At 52.2% G+C, this 19,237-nt stretch overlaps 1 protein-coding gene and 1 long non-coding RNA gene across 3 annotated transcripts; one reads left to right on the top strand and one right to left on the bottom strand.

Annotated features, from left to right (window-relative positions):
• Positions 1-516: 516 nt before the first annotated feature.
• LOC129021449 (uncharacterized) lies at positions 517-7,872 on the bottom strand. Of its 2 annotated transcripts, none has more exons than XR_010125154.1 (3): positions 7,700-7,872; positions 4,911-5,098; positions 517-3,620 (listed from the first exon to the last, which is right to left on the bottom strand). It is a non-coding gene; the product is annotated as an uncharacterized LOC129021449 (long non-coding RNA). The 2 variants fall into 2 exon arrangements; XR_008496069.2 differs by having other exon boundaries at positions 517-3,308.
• Positions 7,873-8,084: 212 nt separating this feature from the next.
• SOX12 (SRY-box transcription factor 12) lies at positions 8,085-12,674 on the top strand. The gene has a single exon (XM_054466839.2). It carries the CDS (start codon positions 8,483-8,485, stop codon positions 9,425-9,427), a length of 945 nt encoding a protein of 314 aa, XP_054322814.1. The 5' UTR covers positions 8,085-8,482; the 3' UTR covers positions 9,428-12,674.
• Positions 12,675-19,237: the final 6,563 nt, after the last annotated feature.

Below are 19,237 nucleotides of genomic sequence, written 5' to 3'. Positions count from 1 at the left end.
CCCAGCACTTTGGGAGGCCAAGGCGGGCAGATCACAAGGTCAGGAGATCAAGACCATCCTGGCTAACATGGTGAAACCCCATCTCTACTAAAAATACAAAAAATTAGCCGGGCGTGGTGGTGGGCGCCTATAGTCCCAGCTACTCGGGAGGCTGAGGCAGGAGAATGGCATGAACCCGGGAGGTGGAGCTTGCAGTGAGCCAACATTGAGCCACTGCACTCCAGCCTGGGTGACAAAGGGAGACTCTGTCTCAAAACAAACAAACAAACAAAAAAACAAAAATTAGCTGGGTGTCGTGGTGCGCACCTGTAATCCCAGCTACTCAGGAGGCTGAGACAGGAGAATGGTGTGAACCTGGCAGGCAGAGCTTGCAGTGAGCCGACATTGAGCCACTGCACTCCAGCCTGGGTGACAAAGCGAGACTCTGTCTCAAAAAAAAAAAAAAACAAAAAAACAAAAATTAGCTGGGTGTGGTGGTGCGCACCTATATAATCCCAGCTACTCAGGAGGCTGAGGAAAAAGAATCGTTTGAACCCAGGAGGTGGAGATTGCAGTGAGCCGAGATCGCACCACTGCACTCCAGCCTGGCGACAGAGCAAGACTCCATCTCTAAATAAATAAATAAATAAATAAATGACAAGTGGCCAAAAACATACATACAAAGGTGTTCACTGCCATATTGTTTATAATAGCAAAAAGGGGTAAAACAATCAAAATGTCTTTCAAGAAGGAACTGATTCACTTTGGGAGGCCGAGGTGGGCAGATCACCTGAGGTCAGGAGTTCGAGACCAGCCTGACCAACATGGTGAAACCCCCATGTCTAATAAGAATACAAAATTAGCCAGGTGTGGTGATGCATGCCTGTAATTCCAGCTACTTGGGAGGCTGAGGCAGCAGAGTCATTTGAACCCAGGAGGCAGAGGTTGCAGTGATCCGAGATCACGCCATTGCACTCCAGCCCGGGCAAAAAGAGTGAAACTCTGTCTCAAAAAAAAAAAAAAAAAAAAAAAAAACCTGATTAAATGAATTACAATATACTCGGCAGACCTGGACAAGAACCTACGCACTACATGGAAAGAGGAAAGAGATGTGAAAAAAGCAGGTTACTAGAAATTACATATAGTAACATTCCACTTGTGTAAAAAAACTATGTGTGCCTGTGTTTATAAGCATTTAAATTTCTGGACAGCCAGGTGAAGTGGCTCATGTCTGTAATCCCAGCACTTTGGGAGGCCAAGGTGGGCAGATTGCTTAAGCCCAGGAATTCGAGACCAGCTCGGGCAACATGGCGAAACTCAGTCTCTATAAAAAATACAAAAAATTAGCCCAGTGTGGTGGCACGCGTCTGTAGTCCCAGCTACCTGGGACACTGAGGTGGGAAGATCACTTGAGTCAAAGAGGTTGAGGCTGCAGTGAACTGTGATCGCACCACTGCACCCCAGCCTGAGTGACAGGGAGAGACCCTGTCGAAAAAAAAAAGGCCGGGCGCGGTGGCTCACACTTGTAATCCCAGCACTTTAGGAGGCCAAGGCGGGCAGATCACAAGGTCAGGAGTTCCAGACCAGCCTGGCCAATATGGCGAAACCCTGTCTCTACTAAAAATACAAAAATTAGCCGGGCACGGTGGTGGGCGGCTGTAATCCCAGCTACTTGGGAGGCTGAGGCAGGAGAATCGCTTGAACGCGGGAGGCGGAGGTTGCAGTGAGCCAGGATCGCGCCACTGCACTCCAGCCTGGGTGATAGAGTGAGACTCCGTCCCATCTCAAAAAAAAAAAAAAAAAAAAAATTCTGGAAAATTACATTAAAATTTAAAATTTACTCATTATAATGCCATTTTTCTAGATTACAGGAGACGTTCACTTTTCACCTTATATAATTCAGTACAAGGCCGGGCGTGGTGGCTCATGCCTGTAATCCCAAAACTTTGGGAGGCCGAGGTAGGCGGATCACTTGAGGTCAGGAATTCGAGGCCAGCCTGACCAACATGGCAAAACTCCGTCTGTACTAAAAATATAAAAATTAGCTGGGCGTGGTGGCACGCACCTGTAGTTCCAGCTACTCAGGAGGCTGAGGCAGGAGAATCGCTTGAACCTGGGAGGAGGAAGTTGCAGTGAGCTGAGATCGCGCCACTGCACCCCAGCCTGGTGACAGAGTGAGACTCCACACACACACACACACACACACACACACTATATATATATATATATATCTTACTTTTGCAATAATAAAAAACATACTTCTACTTAAAGAGAATATCAATAAGCCCTAACATTAAGTTTTTCACAGTGAAAGCTCTTCAAAATTGCTTGACAAATAAATTCTAAGTACACTAACTGTGGGAAAAATCTATGCTTGCAAAGACTTTGTAGACACATTTTCTTAAATGCTGAAGCTATAATTTCAAAATGAAGATTTCAGGAGACAAAATAAAGTCAGCTGGATAAAAAATGCACAGAAAGAAAAAACATACCAAAATGTTAAGAGTGAGTGTCTCGGCCGGGAGCGGTGGCTCATGCCTGTAATCCTGGCATTTTGGGAGGCTGAGGCGGGCAGATCACGGGGTCAAGAGTTTGAGATCAGCCTGGCCAACATAGTGAAACCCCGTCTCTACTAAAAATACAAAAATTAGCTGGGCATGGTGAGGCATGCCTGTAGTCCCAGCTACTTGGGAGGCTGAGGGAGGAGAATCACTTGAACCCGGGAGGCAGAGGTTGTGGTGAGCTGAGATTGTGCCACTGTTCTTTAGCCTGGGCAACAGAGCAGGACTCTGTCTCAAAAAAAAAAAAAAAAAAAAAAAAGAGTGGGTGTCTTTTGGCACTGGGACAATGAACCCCAACAAATTCCCAACAAATGATTTTTTTTCCTTAAATTTCAGAATTTTTGAGGTTTTACACAATGAATATTTTGTGATCTGAAAACTTTTTCTTCCCCTCCCCTTCCAATTCAACAGCTGAATAATAATCTTGTGTTCATTGTCTACTACTGCTTAATACATTATTTCCAGACTTAGAGGCTTAACAAAGCAAACAGCTACCATCTCACAGTTTCTGTGGGTCATGAATCCAGGCAGAGTTTAGTTGCATGGTTCTGGCTCAGGGTCATTCATGAGGTTGCAGTTGAGATGCTGGCCAGGGCTGCAGTCATCTGAAGACTTGACTGGGGCTGGAGGATCTCATTCCAGGATGGATCACTCAGATGGCTATTGGCAGTAGGTCTCAGTTCCTTGTTGGTGTTGGCAGGAGGCTTCAGTTTCTCACCACATAGAGCTTTCCACAGGGCTGATTGAGTGCCCTCGCATGACAGCTGACTTCTCCCAGAATAAATGATACAAAATAATACAGCCAGGAGGAAAACATAGAGCCTTTTATGTCCAATCTTAGATATCACAAACTATCACTTCTGCCATATTCTATTAGTTAGAGGCAAGTTCACACTTAACTGGGGAGGGGAGAAGGAATTAGGCTCTTCCTTTTGAAGGAAGGAACATTAAAGAATTTGTGAAGGGCCGGGCGCAGTGGCTCACGCCTGTAATCCCAGCACTTTGGGAGGCTGAGGAGGGCAGATCATGAGGTCAGGAGATCGAGACCATCCTGGCTAACACGGTGAAACCCTGTCTCTACTAAAAAAAATACAACAAAAATTAGCAGGGCATGGTGGCAGGCGCCTGTAGTCCCAGCTACTGGGGAGGCTGAGGCAGGAGAATGGCGTGAACCCGGGAGGCAGAGCTTGCAGTGAGCCAAGATCACGCCACTGCACTCCAGCCTGGGCGACAGAGCGAGACTCCATCTCAAAAACAAACAAACAAAAAAAAGAATTTGTGAACATGTTTTTGAAACACAAGAAAATTTCCGGCTGATCTTCTCCCCCCCAGAATTTCCCTCCTCCAATCCAACTACAACACATGAAACTCCTTAATCTTCCTGAAGCACACCTCTGATCATGTCATCCTGCAACGAAAAAACTGTCCCTGGCTCCCCACAACCCAGGGAACTCCATAACTTGGCTTCTGAGGACCAACTACTGTATTGCCCTTCAGCTCCAGCTCAACATAAACGCATCGTATTCCTCATGTACACTCCCCCATCTCTGGTCTTGGCGCCTGTCCATGTCCTCTCAATACTTCGTCCCAGTCTCTTTCCCATCTCCAATCCCTTGCACTTGCTGTTTCCTCTGCCTGGAATGTTTTACATGGATGGTTCTTCATTATCTTGAGATCTAAACTCTCCCCCATCTCTATCATCCCCTGTCCCAGTCACTCACTCTCTCATTATCTTTTCTTTTCATTGTTGTTTGAGACAGGGTCTCACTCTGTCCCACAGGCTGGGGTGCAGTGGTACGATCACAGCTCACTGCAGCCTCAACTTCCTAGGCTCAAACGATCTTCCTGCCTCAGCCTCCCAAGTAGCTAGGACTAAAGGCACGGTCCATCACACCTGGCTAAGTTTTGTATTTTTTGTAGAGACAGGCTTTTGCCATGTTGCCCAGGCTGGTCTTGAATTTCTAGGCTCAAGCATCTGCCCACCTCAGCCTCTCAAAGCGATGGGATTTCAGACGTGAGCCACCTTGCCCAGCCCCTCCCTCTCTTCTTTCCATCACCCAGTCTGGGGTGCAGTGGCACCATCATAGCTCACTACAGCCTCAAAATCTCTGGCTTAAGCGTTTTCCCACCTCAGCCTCCCCAGAAGCTGAGACGACAGGTGCTTGCCACCATGCCCAGCTAATTTTTGAATTTTTGTGGAGGTGGGATTTCTCTATGTTACCCAGGCTGGTCTGAAACTCCTGGGCTCAAGCGATTCTCCCGCCTTGGCATCCCAAAGTGCAGGAATTACAGGCGTGAACCACCACACCCAGCCCAGTTTTATTTTCTTTATAGCAGTCACAACTATCTGAAATTATCTTATTTGTTTACCTGCTCTTTTCTGTTGCCCTCACTTGCTCCTTAAGAACAGGGACCTCTGTCTTGGTCACTGCTGTAACCCAGTAGCCCCAGTTCCAAGTTCATTGCCTGGCGCACAGTAGGTGGCCAATAAATTGTTGAATTAAATGTCCTCTCTTCCAGGGAGTTGTTTTAGAAAGAATCACACACTGCATAAATGTCTGTTGAGGAAGAAAATGAAAAAAACAAAAGTGAAGACATTATCTTCTCGGCTGAACTTCCCACACCATCTTCTCTGTCATTAATAAGTCCTGGTGTCTACACTGGGGAAGGCAGTCCAAGGTTCTTCCAGGGCCTAGATTCAGCCAGACTTTAACCATCTCTAGCTCCCCAGAGTCCGTCAAAGGGCCTAAGGAATGGTAAGTATTAATAATGTTTATGTATTTATTTATGATTTTTTTTTTGAGATAAAGTCTCTGTCTCCCAGGCTGGAGTGCAGAGGTACAATCATTACAACTTCCACCTTTCTAGCTCAAGCAATCCTCCTGCCTCAGCCTCCCAAGTAGCTAGGACTACAGGCAGGCACCACCCTGCCCAACGAATTTTTGTATTTTTTTTGTAGAGACGGGGTTTCACCATGTTGCCCAGGCTGGTCTTGAACCCCTGGCCTTAAGTGATCTGCCTGCCTCAGCCTCCCAAAGTGCTGAGATTACAGGCGTGAACCACTGTGCAAGGTCAAATGCTTATTAATGGATGCATGCATGGATGGAAGAAGGAAAGGAGGCAGGGCTGAATAATGAATGTAGCATTTTCACTGCTGAGAATAAAGAGTGAAATACTGGTCCAAATCAGTTTGGCAGTGAGTAAGGTTAGAAACTATTCAGATACATTGGAATAATAATAGCAGCAGCAGCTACAGGGTCAGAGACAGATCTTTGAGAGGCCATAAGCATTGAAAAGATGGTGGTGCCTATCACACACCATCTAAAATAAAATAAATATTTTATTTATGGGAAAAGTGTTAAGGTGTTGATAATTCCAAGAAAGCTTTTATTTGTCCTACAATCATTACTTTGATACCTTTTCTGAAATCTTAGAGCTGTCCCCACCCTGCCCATTTTTTTTCTCATTATGGTGATGTCTCTGGGTTGCTGGTGATCTGCGTAACTATTGGGAAATCTAGTTTCTCAAAACTTTTAGTTTTTTTTTAGACAGGGTCTCACTCTGTCACTCAGGCTGGAGTGCAGCGGCTCACTGCAACATCCGCCTCCTAGGTTCAAGCGATTCTCATACCTCAGTCTCCTGAGTAGCTGGGATTACAGGTACGCGTCACCAAGCCTGGCTCATTATTTTGTACTTTTAGTAGAGACAAGGTTTCACCATATTGGCCAGGCGGATCTCGAACTTCTGACCTCAAATGATCCGCCCGCCTTGGCTTCCCAAAGTGCTGGGATTACAGGTGTGAGCCACCGCGTCCCGTCTATCATAAGTTTTATTGAACATTCACTAGGTATCAGGATGTGTTTACATGCATTATCTCATTTAATCTATAAAACAACCTTGTGAGGGAGAAACTGAATTATCCCCATTTTCAGGATAAGGAAAAGGAGGGACTGGGAATGTGAACTCAGGAAGTGTGACTCCATCGGGTAGACTGCTCAGGCTGCAGATGTAATGGTTTTACACGTAGGGTTTTCCAGATCTCAGCTTCTGAAAGGCAGAGGGACCGTTTGGACGAGAGCAGGGCCTCCTCTTTCCAAGCGCCCTGTGCCTTTAAGAGTCGCCCCCTCCCTCCAGGGATGCTCCAATTACTTTCTCCCCACCACCCCCACCCCGCGCCCCGCCATCCAGAGCATCACCCCGCCCCCCGCGCCGCGGAGCCGCACCTCGGTCCTTCCTCCCCGCCCCACACCTTCAAGCTCGGCTCTTGGCCTTCGCTCGTCCAGAAGTGGGTGAGCTGTACCGCCAGAGGCGCATTCTCCTAGCCCCAAACCATGCCCGCTACGCCCCAGCGGAATGCCACCTTAAAGACCCTAATCCGGGCACCTCCCAGCTCCTGCTCCCCAAGGGCGAGGCCTCAGCGCCCCCTCCCATCGCCCATGCTCACGACGCCGTGAAGGTGACCTCCCCCAGGGGCGGCACACGCCCGGTGGTGCCCGAACTGGCTCACACGTGGTGAGCCGGGAGCGCGCGGCCCCTCCCCGCCACGCGCCTCGTGCCGGCCACCCGGCCACGCCCCCAGGACTGGCTCCGCCCCGTGCCCCTGCACGCTTCTCCAGGCTTGGGTGGGGCGAAGCGCCCAAGTCGGGCACCGCGCAGGCTACGGGGTGGGGTAGGACCTGGGAATGGCGCACCCACTCATCCTCGAATGTCGCCTGCGGTTTGTGAAAAGCGGGAAGTCCGCCCAGCTCAGGACCTTTGGCTGGCAGGCGAGGTGCCCCGCGACCCTTGGTGCTGAGCAGGGGAGAGACAGCTGGGACCGCGAGCATAGGAATCGAATCCTAGTCTGCATGTCCTCGGTGCTTCCTATTTGGAAAGTGGGCATCATATTATCATATTCCCTTCTCCCTCCGGATTCTTGTGGAGCTTCGAACGAGATTAAATATACATATATATGACAAAGGGATTTGTTCATTGGGTCCAAAAGCATTTGCTGGTCCCATGTGTGGTCGGACCCTGTGTGTAGTAGGCGGGGGCAACATCTACGACAACCTGAGTCCTTCCCCTTAAGAAGAAGCTTTCCTGAGTCTTGGTCCCCCCAAATTATCTTCTGGGATGGTCCGAAAAGACGTCCCTGAAAGAGGAAAGGGCGGAAATCCTACCTGACGGCAGGTGTCACGGAATGAGCTAAAATTTAAAAGGCAACGCGGGGCAGGGACAAGCGTCCAGCGTCAGATGGAAGCAGGCTCGCGTCCCCTACCCTTCTTCCAACCCCTAACCTAAGAAAAGAAACCGATCTCGCCGGTCTCCCCCAATCCCAGCCGCAAGACCGCCCAGCCCCGCAGCCCGAGCCCCGCCCCCCTCCGGCGGCCAGCGATTGGGAGATGCAAATACCGGCTTCTCTGCCCAGCAACGGGTGACGCGGCACCCGAGCGCGAGGCGTGGCCCGGCCGCAGCCCAAGCGGGCACCTCGGTGTTTACACGGGGCGGCCCCGCGCGCGCCGCAGCGGCCCGCAGACGGCGAGGGGGAGGGGTGGTGCGCGCGCCGGCGGGGCCGCGCGGGGAGAAAGACACTGAAAGGCGTCGGCGGCCGGGCGGGGAGCGGCGCGCGCGGGCCGCAGCAGAGCCGGAGGCTGCAGGAAGAGCCCGCGGGGGCCAGGACGGTGCGATTCCTCGGCCCCCGCAAAACAATGTGTGTTGTGCGCCAGGACGCAACTTGCCGGAGGCGGCGGGGGCGCGCCGAGCCCGCCTGAGACCGCGCTGACCTTCTCCCCCCGCCGTCCGTTGGGCCCGAGCGCCCAGCTCCTCGCTCCCCAGCTCGCGGGGGCCGGGCCGAGCCGCGGGGCGGGGCCGCCCCTCCGTCGCCGCTGCCTCCTCCCCCACCCCCAGCCGCGGAGGATGCGGACGGCCCCCGGCGGCGTCTAGCGGCCCCGGGCCCAGGCGCGATGGTGCAGCAGCGGGGCGCGAGGGCCAAGCGGGACGGCGGGCCGCCGCCCCCGGGACCCGGGCCGGCCGAGGAGGGGGCGCGCGAACCCGGCTGGTGCAAGACCCCGAGCGGCCACATCAAGAGGCCGATGAACGCATTCATGGTGTGGTCGCAGCACGAACGGCGGAAGATCATGGACCAGTGGCCCGACATGCACAACGCCGAGATCTCCAAGCGCCTGGGCCGCCGCTGGCAGCTGCTGCAGGACTCGGAGAAGATCCCGTTCGTGCGGGAGGCGGAGCGGCTGCGCCTCAAGCACATGGCGGATTACCCGGACTACAAGTACCGGCCGCGCAAAAAGAGCAAGGGGGCGCCCGCCAAGGCGCGGCCCCGCCCCCCCGGTGGTAGCGGTGGCGGCAGCCGGCTCAAGCCCGGGCCGCAGCTGCCTGGCCGCGGAGGCCGCCGAGCAGCGGGAGGGCCTTTGGGGGGCGGGGCGGCGGCGCCCGAGGACGACGATGAAGACGACGACGAGGAGCTGCTGGAAGTGCGCCTGGTCGAGACCCCGGGGCGGGAGCTGTGGAGGATGGTCCCGGCGGGACGGGCCGCCCGGGGACAAGCGGAGCGCGCCCAAGGGCCGTCGGGCGAGGGGGCGGCCGCCGCCGCTGCCTCCCCGACACCGTCGGAGGACGAGGAGCCGGAGGAAGAGGAGGAGGAGGCGGCAGCGGCTGAGGAAGGCGAAGAGGAGACGGTGGCGTCGGGGGAGGAGTCGCTGGGGTTTCTGTCCAGGCTGCCCCCTGGCCCCGCCGGCCTGGACTGCAGCGCCCTGGATCGCGACCCGGACCTGCAGCCTCCCTCGGGCACGTCGCACTTCGAATTCCCGGACTACTGCACCCCCGAGGTTACCGAGATGATCGCGGGGGACTGGCGCCCGTCTAGCATCGCCGACCTGGTTTTCACCTACTGAGCCCACCGTCAGCGGGGCGCGCACGCCCCCAAACCAGCTGTTTACATACAGGAATCAGGTATTGGGGCCCCTCGGAGGCCGAGGCTGGCACCCCATCTCCCGCGCAGCCTCCCCCCTCCTGGACGTGCCCATCCCCCCTCAGATCCAGACATGCCCCTCCCCCGCAGACACACCCCAAGGCAGCCCAACCCCCACCCCTTCCCTGACACCCAAGCCCCTCCCCACGTTGCCCCCTCCTGCACAGCCACCAGCAGCCAACCCCCTCCGATACACCTCCCGTCCTCTCCTACAGACCTGCACCCCTCCCCCCTTTTGCACACGCCCCTCCTCGTGGCCGGAGGACCCGCCCCCTCCTTTGCTCCGGAATCTTTCCTCCCTCGCCCAGCCTGCCTTCTCTGGGTTAGGGGGGCGATGCGGCTGGGTGGCAACGCACGCTCCTCCTGTGCCCCTCCCTTCCCTGGGGGGAGGGGCGCACTCCTTTTATCCCCGGAGCGCTAGGGCCCGCCCCTCCGCTGGGGCCCACCCCCTTCATGCGCATGCTTAATGCTTCTGGGGAGGAGGGGGCTGGTCCCAGTGGAGCCGCACTCTTCGCCCGCTCCAGGCAAAAGCGGGGGCGAATGTAGAGCGATCCTGGGAAATCCTTTGATCCGGGAGCCCTAGGTTTCCTCTCCACCCAACGGGGCGTCGCTGCCTTAATGGGAGGAGCACTCGGAAGGGTTGGTTTGGGCCTGAAACTCTCCCAAGTGGCATAGCCCCTTTTCCGGTATGGGGTCTCCTACACCCACGCGCACCACCTCTCCGGTCGCGTGGCTGCCTCTACAGCCTATCTATACGTCCCTTTTTTCCCCCAACTGGGAATTGGGAGGTAGGGTCTTTCTCTGGAAATCCAGCAGTAGAGGAAGGGACCACCCAAGAAAATTAAAAACCAAGACACCTTACCAGTCTGTTTGGGGACAGGATCCCTGCTGCTCCTTCCCCACCCCCTCCTGGGAAGTGCCCCCTCACCTCAGGGCACCCGCAACCTGGGCTCCTCTCTAAGCCCACCGGCCCTTCCTGTCACCCAGGTCCACCCTCAGTACTCAAGCTGCAGTATTCAGCGGGAAAAACTGAGGCACTTTGGTGCTAGGGGTTTGGGACTGAGGCGTGGATAGCAGATGTGATGGCAGGAAGACACTCGCTTTTAAACATCTGGTTTGGGAGAGACCATCGACTTGGCCAGTGAGACTGAGAATGGATTCCGAGTAGAGATGGGCCGTTTGCACCTCGGTTTTTACACGTGAGAAATGGGGAGAACGCTGCTGTTAGGAGGAAGTTGTGTCCAGTTCAGGGTGCCCTCCGGAGCCCTGTCCCTGATGCTGTGACCCCTCTCACGCCGCCATCTCACTGCCCAGCCCCGCCCCTCCGGCCTCCCCACACCCCCCTTGCCCTCACTACCTGTATCTCACCGGCGTGTGTTCACCCTCCCGGGTGGCTCACACACTCTCATTCACACACACAAATCTCAGGAACAAACGGTCCCAGAGTCCTCCGGACCCCTGCCCAGGGTCTCTGCAGGTCTCTGCCCCACGCGTTCCCGTCGCTGACAAAGCCACCAGCTGCCTCCTTTAAGCTTGGTGCTCCGGCTCTGGGCCTTTCTTGCGCTCTTTCTTTCTCTCTCTCTCTCTTTTTTTTTTTTTTTTTTTTTTTAAGAAAAACAACAACAACAAAAAAAGACAATGAAAAAAAAAAACGTCATGTGAGTGAAGAGATGTCACTGTCTGTGGTCTTGGAGAACTAGTCTCGTAGCTGAGGGGTGGGGTCCCTCCGTCTGGGGCACTGGCACCCACAGCAGGACTCCGCCAGTCTGATGCCAGGACTGAATAAAGTGTATTTGCCCCGACCTTGCCCTGTGGTTCTGCATGTCTGTGCTCTTCCTCAACCCTCCCTAAACAGTTTGCCAGATTCAAGTCCGTGTGATTTGGGCCGGAGCTGGGTGTCCCAGGGCAAGCCACCTGGCCTGTCTAGGCCTCTATGTCAGGACTTCCTGGCCTTCATGAAGAATAGCAAACTCATCCCTGTAGGGACCAGGCAGGTAACATAGACGAGTGACTCTGGGTGGACACTGGTGTCATGACCCACTTCAAGGGGCCTACCTCCTGCCAGTTGTGACCCTGTGGGAATGCAGTCCACAGTGGCCAGGTGGCCAGATTTTTCAAGAGAAGCTGGATGGATGTTTCTGAGTCATCTTAATTTCAAAATGAAAGCTGACTTGTATTTTTAAATCTCTGTGGGCCAAATGAAACAAGTATGAAGGCAGGTCTGGTCCGAGGGGGCTGGCTTGACCATGCCTTTCTGTGCCTTTACTGAGGATTAAGAAGCAAGATTGGGCCACACTGTCTGGACTCAAAGCCCAGCTCCACCACTGAGCACCCGTGTGACCTGGATTGAGCAAATTAACTAAGTCCCAACTCTTTCCATATGTGTAACATGGGGATAATAATAGTAGCTGCTTCACAGGATGAAATGAAGTTTGAGGTGAGAAGCATTCAACATGGTGCCCATTGTGTTACTCCATTGTCAGAGGAGGAAACAGGGTCAGGCGGGAAAGCAACTTACAGGAGGGCCTGCAAGCAGCCAGGGTCAGAGACAGGGCTTGGTTCGGCCTCCTGGTGAAGCATAGCTTCGGGGTCCTGCCTCTCCCTCCCTGTTTGAATCTGCAGATTGTGTTAGGCCCCCAGCTGAGGGCCTGGAGTGGTGGGATTGGTCCCAGTGCCTGGCACACATTGGCCTGCAGAGTAGATGAACTGAATGACCAAAGGGCAACAGAAGTGTAGTGATTCTTGTCTTTGAGGTTCTGACTGGTGTTTTACAGCTGAGTCCAAGGCTTTTCCCTCCTTTGTCCCTCTGACACCCCTCCCCCTAATTCTTCATCTGTCAGATCCACTGTATTCCTAAGCTGGGACAAAGCCTCTGTTTTCCCAGTAGGAGCCAGGGCTGAGTGTGGAAATTACAGTGACTGCTTCTTCTCAGCCTCTCTGGTTGAAAGCAAGCTGGCCAAGAAAAAAAAAAAATCCTATAAGAGGAGGTAGAGTTGAGAAGGTGTGGAAGATAGGGACACCTGCCCGCAGAACTCCCTTCGAGGGAGGACTTCCCCAGCTATGGGAAGTGCCATCAGGGTGGCCGCAGCTGCAGAGAGCCACTTCACCTGAGACCACGCCCTTCCTGGGGCAGCCTGTAGTCTGAGTGAGGTATGGTATAAACACCTGGTCATTTCAATCTAACATGGGACAGACACTGACAGACAGTACTCCCAGCAGGCCCAAGTCAGCCAGGGCTTCGTGAGGCCTGCAGCACAGTTTGACTTCCTATGCCCAGGCCTGCTTCCTCTTCTTTTCACAGGTGCTTATTCCTAATAAACATCTTGCAACCCAAACTCAGTCTCATTGTCTGTTTCTAGAGAAACCCAGTCTACAACAAAGGGTTCAAGAGACTGGACAAAGGGAATTGGGTCAGTGGCCCAGCAACTGCAGCTAGGCCCGTCGGATATATCCCAATGTCAAGAGTCTGTTCACCGATGCCATCAGCACCAACCTAGGGGCTGCACACTTTCCTAGTCTGCACACCAGTCATGTCAATTAGAGACTCCAGCCTCAGCCCGCAGGCCCTCCAGGGCCCCCTGCTGATGCCATTCTCACTGCCAGTCCGTCCCCTGGTAAAAGCAGATGGGAGGGAGGTCGTCATCTGAGTTTGTCTTACAGAATAGCCTGGAATGGGGTGCACGGTAAGATGCCTGACCGGAGATAATGCTAGAGCTGTGGAACCTTGGGCAAGCCTCTTGCCCTTTGTGGGCCGTATTGGGAGTTGGTAATAGGACTAGAAGAGGGACCATCTCATTTTGGTTCCTTCCATTTCAGATGCTGACCCGAAAGGTCAGGGAGACAACTCCTTATGGGGTCTCTGGGGCCACCTAGTGGCTAAGAGGAGTAGAACCAAGGTTCTGTGCAGTTGGGAGGTGGGAGTCAGGGTGTGTCCCAGGCCAAAGAACTGAGTCCCACTCCAGTCTCACTCCATTCATGCATTGACTCGTTGCTGGGTCATGCCCCTTGCCTGGGTGGTGTGAGCCACCCTGCTTCCAAGGCTTTCAAAACACCATACGCTGATGTATTGTTTCTCATCTATTGCTGCGTAACAAATCGCCACAAGCTTAGCAGTGTAAAACAACATGCATTTGTTATTTCAGTCTCCATGGGTCAGGAGTCCATCATGCCTTAGCTGGGTCTCTGCTCAGGATCTCACAAGGCAGCAACTGGGGTGCTGGTGGCCCGCATTCCTTCCTGGAGCTCAGCAGCCTTTTCTAAGCTCTCACGGTAGTGGGCAGAATTCAGTTCCTTGTGCTTATAGGACAGAGATCCCTGTTCTATTGCTGGCTGTCAGTTAGTACCACTCTTGATTACTACAAGCTGCTCAGTTTCTTGCCACATGGCCCCCACAGGACCTCCCCAGCCTTCTCACAATATTGCAACTTATTTTGTCAAGGGCCAGAGGAGAATTTTTCTGCTGCTTGGAGTCACTTGGCTCAGGGAAGGTTTAAGCTCTCTTTTAAAAGCCTCTCCTGGCCGGGCATGGTGTGTTCACGCCTGTAATCCCAGCACTTTGGAAGGCCAAGGTGGGTGGATCGCCTGAGGTCAGCAGTTCGAGACCAGCCTGGCCAAATGGTGAAACCCCTTCTCTACTAAAAATACAAAAATTAGCCCGGCATGGTGGCAGTCGCATGTAATCCCAGCTACTTGGGAGGCTGAGGCAGGAGAATCACTTGAACCTGAGAGGTGGAGGTTGCAGTGAGCCGAGACCAAGCCACTGCACTTCAGCCTGGGCGACAGAGCGAGACTCTGTCTCAAAAAAAAAGAAAAGAAAAAGAAAAAAAAAGAGACAAAGGAAAAAAAAAAGCCTTCCCTAATTAGGTCAGACTCACCCAGGAAAATCTCCTTTTTGATTAGACATCAACTAATGTGGGATTTTATATCTGCAAAAAATCCCTTCACCTTTGCAGTGTATTGTAGCCTTATAAGAGTGACAGCTATCATACTAGATTTGCCCACACTCAAAGGGAGGAGGCTGTCTAGGGCAGCTACACCAGAGACTAGGAATCTTGGGGGCCATCTTAGAATTCTGCTTATCACACACCTGTAATCCCAGCACTTCAGGAGGCCAAGGTGGGAGGATTTCTTGAGTCCAGGAGTTCGAGACCAACCTGGCCAACATAGCAAGACCTAATCTCTACTAAATTTTTTTTTGTTTTTAATTAGCCAGGCATGGTGGTACACACCTGTAGTCTCAGCTACTTGGGAAGCTGAAGTGTCGATAGCTGAGAATTCTCAGGTCTACATCTCCATCTCAGACATGGCTAGACTAGCTGCCTTCTTGTCATCTCCACTGGTATATCTAATTGGCACCTCAAACTTGACATACCAAAAAATGAACTCTTGTTTCCACAGTGCTCCCAAGCCTGCTTCTGCACACCACATCTTCACAGCTGATGTGAAATGAAAGGCTAAAGCCTCTCAGTTATCCTTGATGCCTCTTTTCCTCCCAGCACCATCTCCCTTATACCCTGTTGGCTCTACCTTCAAAATATGCCCTGTGTCTTGTCACTTCTCACATCTTCCATGGCCTCTGGGTCCAGGATATAAGGTCATACGAAGGGCTCCTTGCGTTTTCCTTTGCCCCACTCATAGTCTTATTGTCCACACAGCAGCCAGAGTGATCTGGTTAAACTGTAAATCCCAGCATACCCTGCCACTGTTCAAAACTCTCCAAAGACTCTCATTCAGTAGAAGCCAGAGTCCTCAGCATGGCCTGCAAAGCCCCATGAGAAGTGGCCTGTGGCTCAGCCTGGGCTTCATCTTCTGCTTTTTCTGTTTCTCACATGCCCAGTCACACTGGTCTCCTTGCTGTTCCTCAAAAGTGCCAATCACACTTCTGCCTGAAGGCTTTTGTACATGCTTTTCCCTCTGCTTAAAATACCCTTCCTCCGACTGGGCGCGGTGGCTCACGCTTGTAATCCTAGCACTTTGGGAGGTCCAGGTGGGTGGATCACCTGAAGTCAGGAGTTCGAGAGCAGCCTGGCCAACGTGGCGAAACCCCGTCTCTACTAAAAATACAAAATTAGCTGGGCGTGGTGGCACATGCCTGCAGTCCCAGTTACTCAGGAGGCTGAGACAGGAGAATCGCTTGAATCCACGAGGCAGAGGCTGCAGTGAACTGAGATCACATCACTGCACTCCAGCCTGGGCAAGACAAAGCGAGACTTCGTCTCGAGAAACAAACAAACAAAAAAATACTCTTCCTCCAGATAGCCACATGTCTTACTTCCTTCTGGTCTCAGCTCCCAGGGCACTACCTCAAAGTGCCCTGGAGTAGGCACAGGGAGTACCTCACATTGTCCTCCCTGACCATCCGTATAAAGTAACATCCTCCATAAACTATCCTGTTACTTTGCTTTATTTTTCTTAATAGCATTTATCACTATCTGGCATTTATCACATGTCGTTTTTATTTTTTGTCTCTCTCTCTCCAATTTGTATGTAAGCTTCATAACGAAAGAGTGACTCTGGATTGGACTCCATGCCTTAGCACATTCACCCACCCATTCAACAAACATTATTAAGGGTCTGGGCTGGGCATGGTGTCTCCTGCCTGTAATCCCAGCACTATGGGAGGCCGAGGTGGGAGGATCACTTGAAGCCAGGAGTTTGAGACCAGCCTGGGCAAGAAAACAAGGCCCTGCCTCTAAAAAATACAATTTAAAAAATTATCCAGGCACAGTGGCATGAGCCTATAGTCCCAGCTACTCAGGAGGCTGAGCCGGGAAGATCTCTTGTGCCCAGGAGTTCAAGGCTGTAGTGAGCCATGGTCACGCCACTATACTCCAGCCTGGGTAACAGAGTTAGACCCTGCCTGTAAAAAAAAAAAGGGGGGCAGGGTGGGGAAGGTTTGCCTTGACCAGGCCATGTGCTAGGTGCAGGGCATACAAAAGTGAAAAACATGATTTGTCCTCAGTGAGCTCACAGGGCTGAGGAGACACATAAACCCAGGAATGGAAATGCTTTGCTGGCGATGGACAGTGAGTCTGGGAGAACACTGAGGAGATGCTTAACCCAGACATGGAGTGGGGCGTGGTCAGGTCATTCCCTGGAGGAGGTGATGTTTAAGCTGTGGCCTGAAACCTCAGTAGGATGTGATGACCTTAGAACATGGCTACACGTTCTTTGACATTCCTCCTTTAAATTACCTTCCCTTTGAATCTGGGCTGGGCCTTCTTGATCCACTTGTAACCAACAGGACACAGCAGACATGATGCTGCAGGATTTCCAAGGCTAAGTCGCGCTGAACCGCCAAGTTGAAAGGCCAACAGCCAAGACTGCCATGTGGTGAAGCCGCCCAGGCCATGTGGGAAGACCATGTGTAGGTAGGTGCTCCAGGTGACAGCTGAGCCCAGGCACCAGACTTATATGAGTGGAGAAGCCTCCAGGTGATTCCAGCCCCTCGTAATTCAAGTCACTCCCAGCTGTTGGAGGGCCTTCCCAGCAGAGGCCCAGCCATCACAGAGCAGAGACAAGCCATCCCTTCTATGTCCTGTCTGAATTCCTGACCCACAGAGTCCACGAACATAATGAGATGGCAGTTGTCCACACTATTAGGTTTTGGGGCAGTTTGTTATGAAGCAATAACTGGAACAATAGTATAAGGAAGAGTGAGGTGAAGGAAAGGACTTTACAAATGCAAGCAACAGTACATGGGAAGACCTGGTAAGAGTGGCTGACACAGAAGCTAACCAGCTTGCAGGGACGGTGTGGAGAGAGGAGGGTGACGGGCAAGAGTGAGAAGGACCTTGAAGGTATTTGGACTTTATCCCGAGTCTTCACACTGCAGCCCAAGGGGTCAAGGAGTCTTTTTTTTTAATGGTAAACATGGGGTCTTGCTATGTTGCCCAGGCTGGTCACAAACTCCTGGCCTCCAGAGATCCTCCTGCCTTGGCCTCCTAAAGTGCTGAGATTACAGGTGTGAGACAGTGTGCCCAGCCTCCAAGGGGTCTTCGTTTTTTTTTTGAGACCGCATCTCGCTCTATTGCCCAGGCTGGAGTGCAATGGCGCAATCTCGGCTCACTGCAATCTCCGCCTCCTGGGTTCAAGTGATTCTCCTGCCTCAGCCTCCTGAGTAGCTGGGACTACAGGCATATGCCACCACACCTGGATAATTTTTGTATTTTTAGTAGAGACGGGGTTTTACCATGTTGGTCAGGCTGGTCTTGAACTCTTTACCTCATATGATCTGCCCACCTCATCCTCCCAAAGTGCTGGGATTACAGGCGTGAGCCACCATGCCCAGCCGGGGTCCTTTGAAAACACAAACCTGACCATTGCTGTAAACCTTTTGATGGCCCCTTACTACCCTCAGGATAAACTCTTGAAATTCAAGGCATTTTGCAGTTGACTCTCTCACTCTTTTATAGATTTATCTTCGGTCACTTTATCCTCAGCTACGCCAGGCCACTCTCTAGTGACAATGCTTCCCGCCTCACCCATGCTATTTATCTTTGCTCATGTGGAGGAATTAGAGGGACTTTGGGCTAATTACCTTGCCTTTCGAGGCCTCAGTTTCCCCATCTGTATGATTAGGTGGTTGGACTAGAAGTCTCTTTTTGTTTTGTTTTGTTTTTTGTTTTTGTTTTTGTTGCTTTTGTTTTTGTTTTTTTGAGACCGAGTTTCACTCTGTCGCCCAGGCTGGAGTGCAGTGCTGTGATCTCGGCTCACTGCAACCTCTGCCTCCTGGGTTCAAGTGATTTTTCTGCCTCAGCCTCCCGAGTGGCTGGGATTACAGGCATGCACCACCAGGCCCAGGTAATTTTTTTGTATTTTTAGTAGAAACAGAGTTTCACCATGTTGGCCAGGCTGGTCTTGAACTCCTGACCTCAATGATCCACCTGCCTCGGCCTGTCAAAGTGCTGGGATTACAGGTGTGAGCCACGACACCCAGCCTTAGATGTCTCTTAAGAGCATATCTAGCCTGGCATTCTAGGAGTCTATGAAAAGGAGGAGAAAGGTGTCTGTAGCCAAACCTGCCTGTCTAGCTTCTTCTAGGTTGCCTAGCAATGGATGCCAACCCTCTCCCCCATCCTTGGGGGTTTCTTAGCAACCCAGTTTCTCACCCTCAGCTGTTTTCAGGGTTTCCTTTTAACTAAATGTCAAGTTTTGCTCTTTCTCCTCCAGAAAACCCAAGGCCAAGGGTCTCTGTATAGAGCTGGATACAACCCAGAATACACAGAGACCTGGGTTTGAGGTCAGTGGAGGATTTGCTGTGTGACTTGGAGGTCTTTGACCTCTCTGGCTTTCATTTCAGACTGTGATTACCTGTCATATGCTCCTCAGAGTTTTTCTTCTTCTTTTTTTTTTTTTTTCTTTTTTGAGACCTAGTCTCACTCTGTCGCCCATGCTGGAGTGCAGTGGCACGATCCTGGCTCACTGAAACCTCTGCCTCCCTGATACAAGCAGTTCTCCTGCCTCAACCTCCTAAGTAGCTGGGATTACAGGTGCACGCCACCATGCCCAGCTAATTTTGTATTTTTAATAGACACAGGGTTTCACTATATTAGCCAGGCTGATCTCAAACTCCCAACCTCTGGGATTACAGGCATGAGCCACTGTGCCCAGCCTGTTCTTTTCTATTTTTTGAGATGGAATCTCACTCTGTCACTTAGGCTGGAGTACAGTGGCACAATCAGCTCACTGCAACCTCCACCTCCCAAGTTCAAACGATTTTTCTGCCTCAGCC

This window comes from Pongo pygmaeus, chromosome 21, assembly GCF_028885625.2.
Source record: "Pongo pygmaeus isolate AG05252 chromosome 21, NHGRI_mPonPyg2-v2.0_pri, whole genome shotgun sequence".
Classification (NCBI taxonomy): Eukaryota; Metazoa; Chordata; class Mammalia; order Primates; family Hominidae; genus Pongo; species Pongo pygmaeus.
This window is presented reverse-complemented; position numbering and strand designations above follow the sequence as displayed.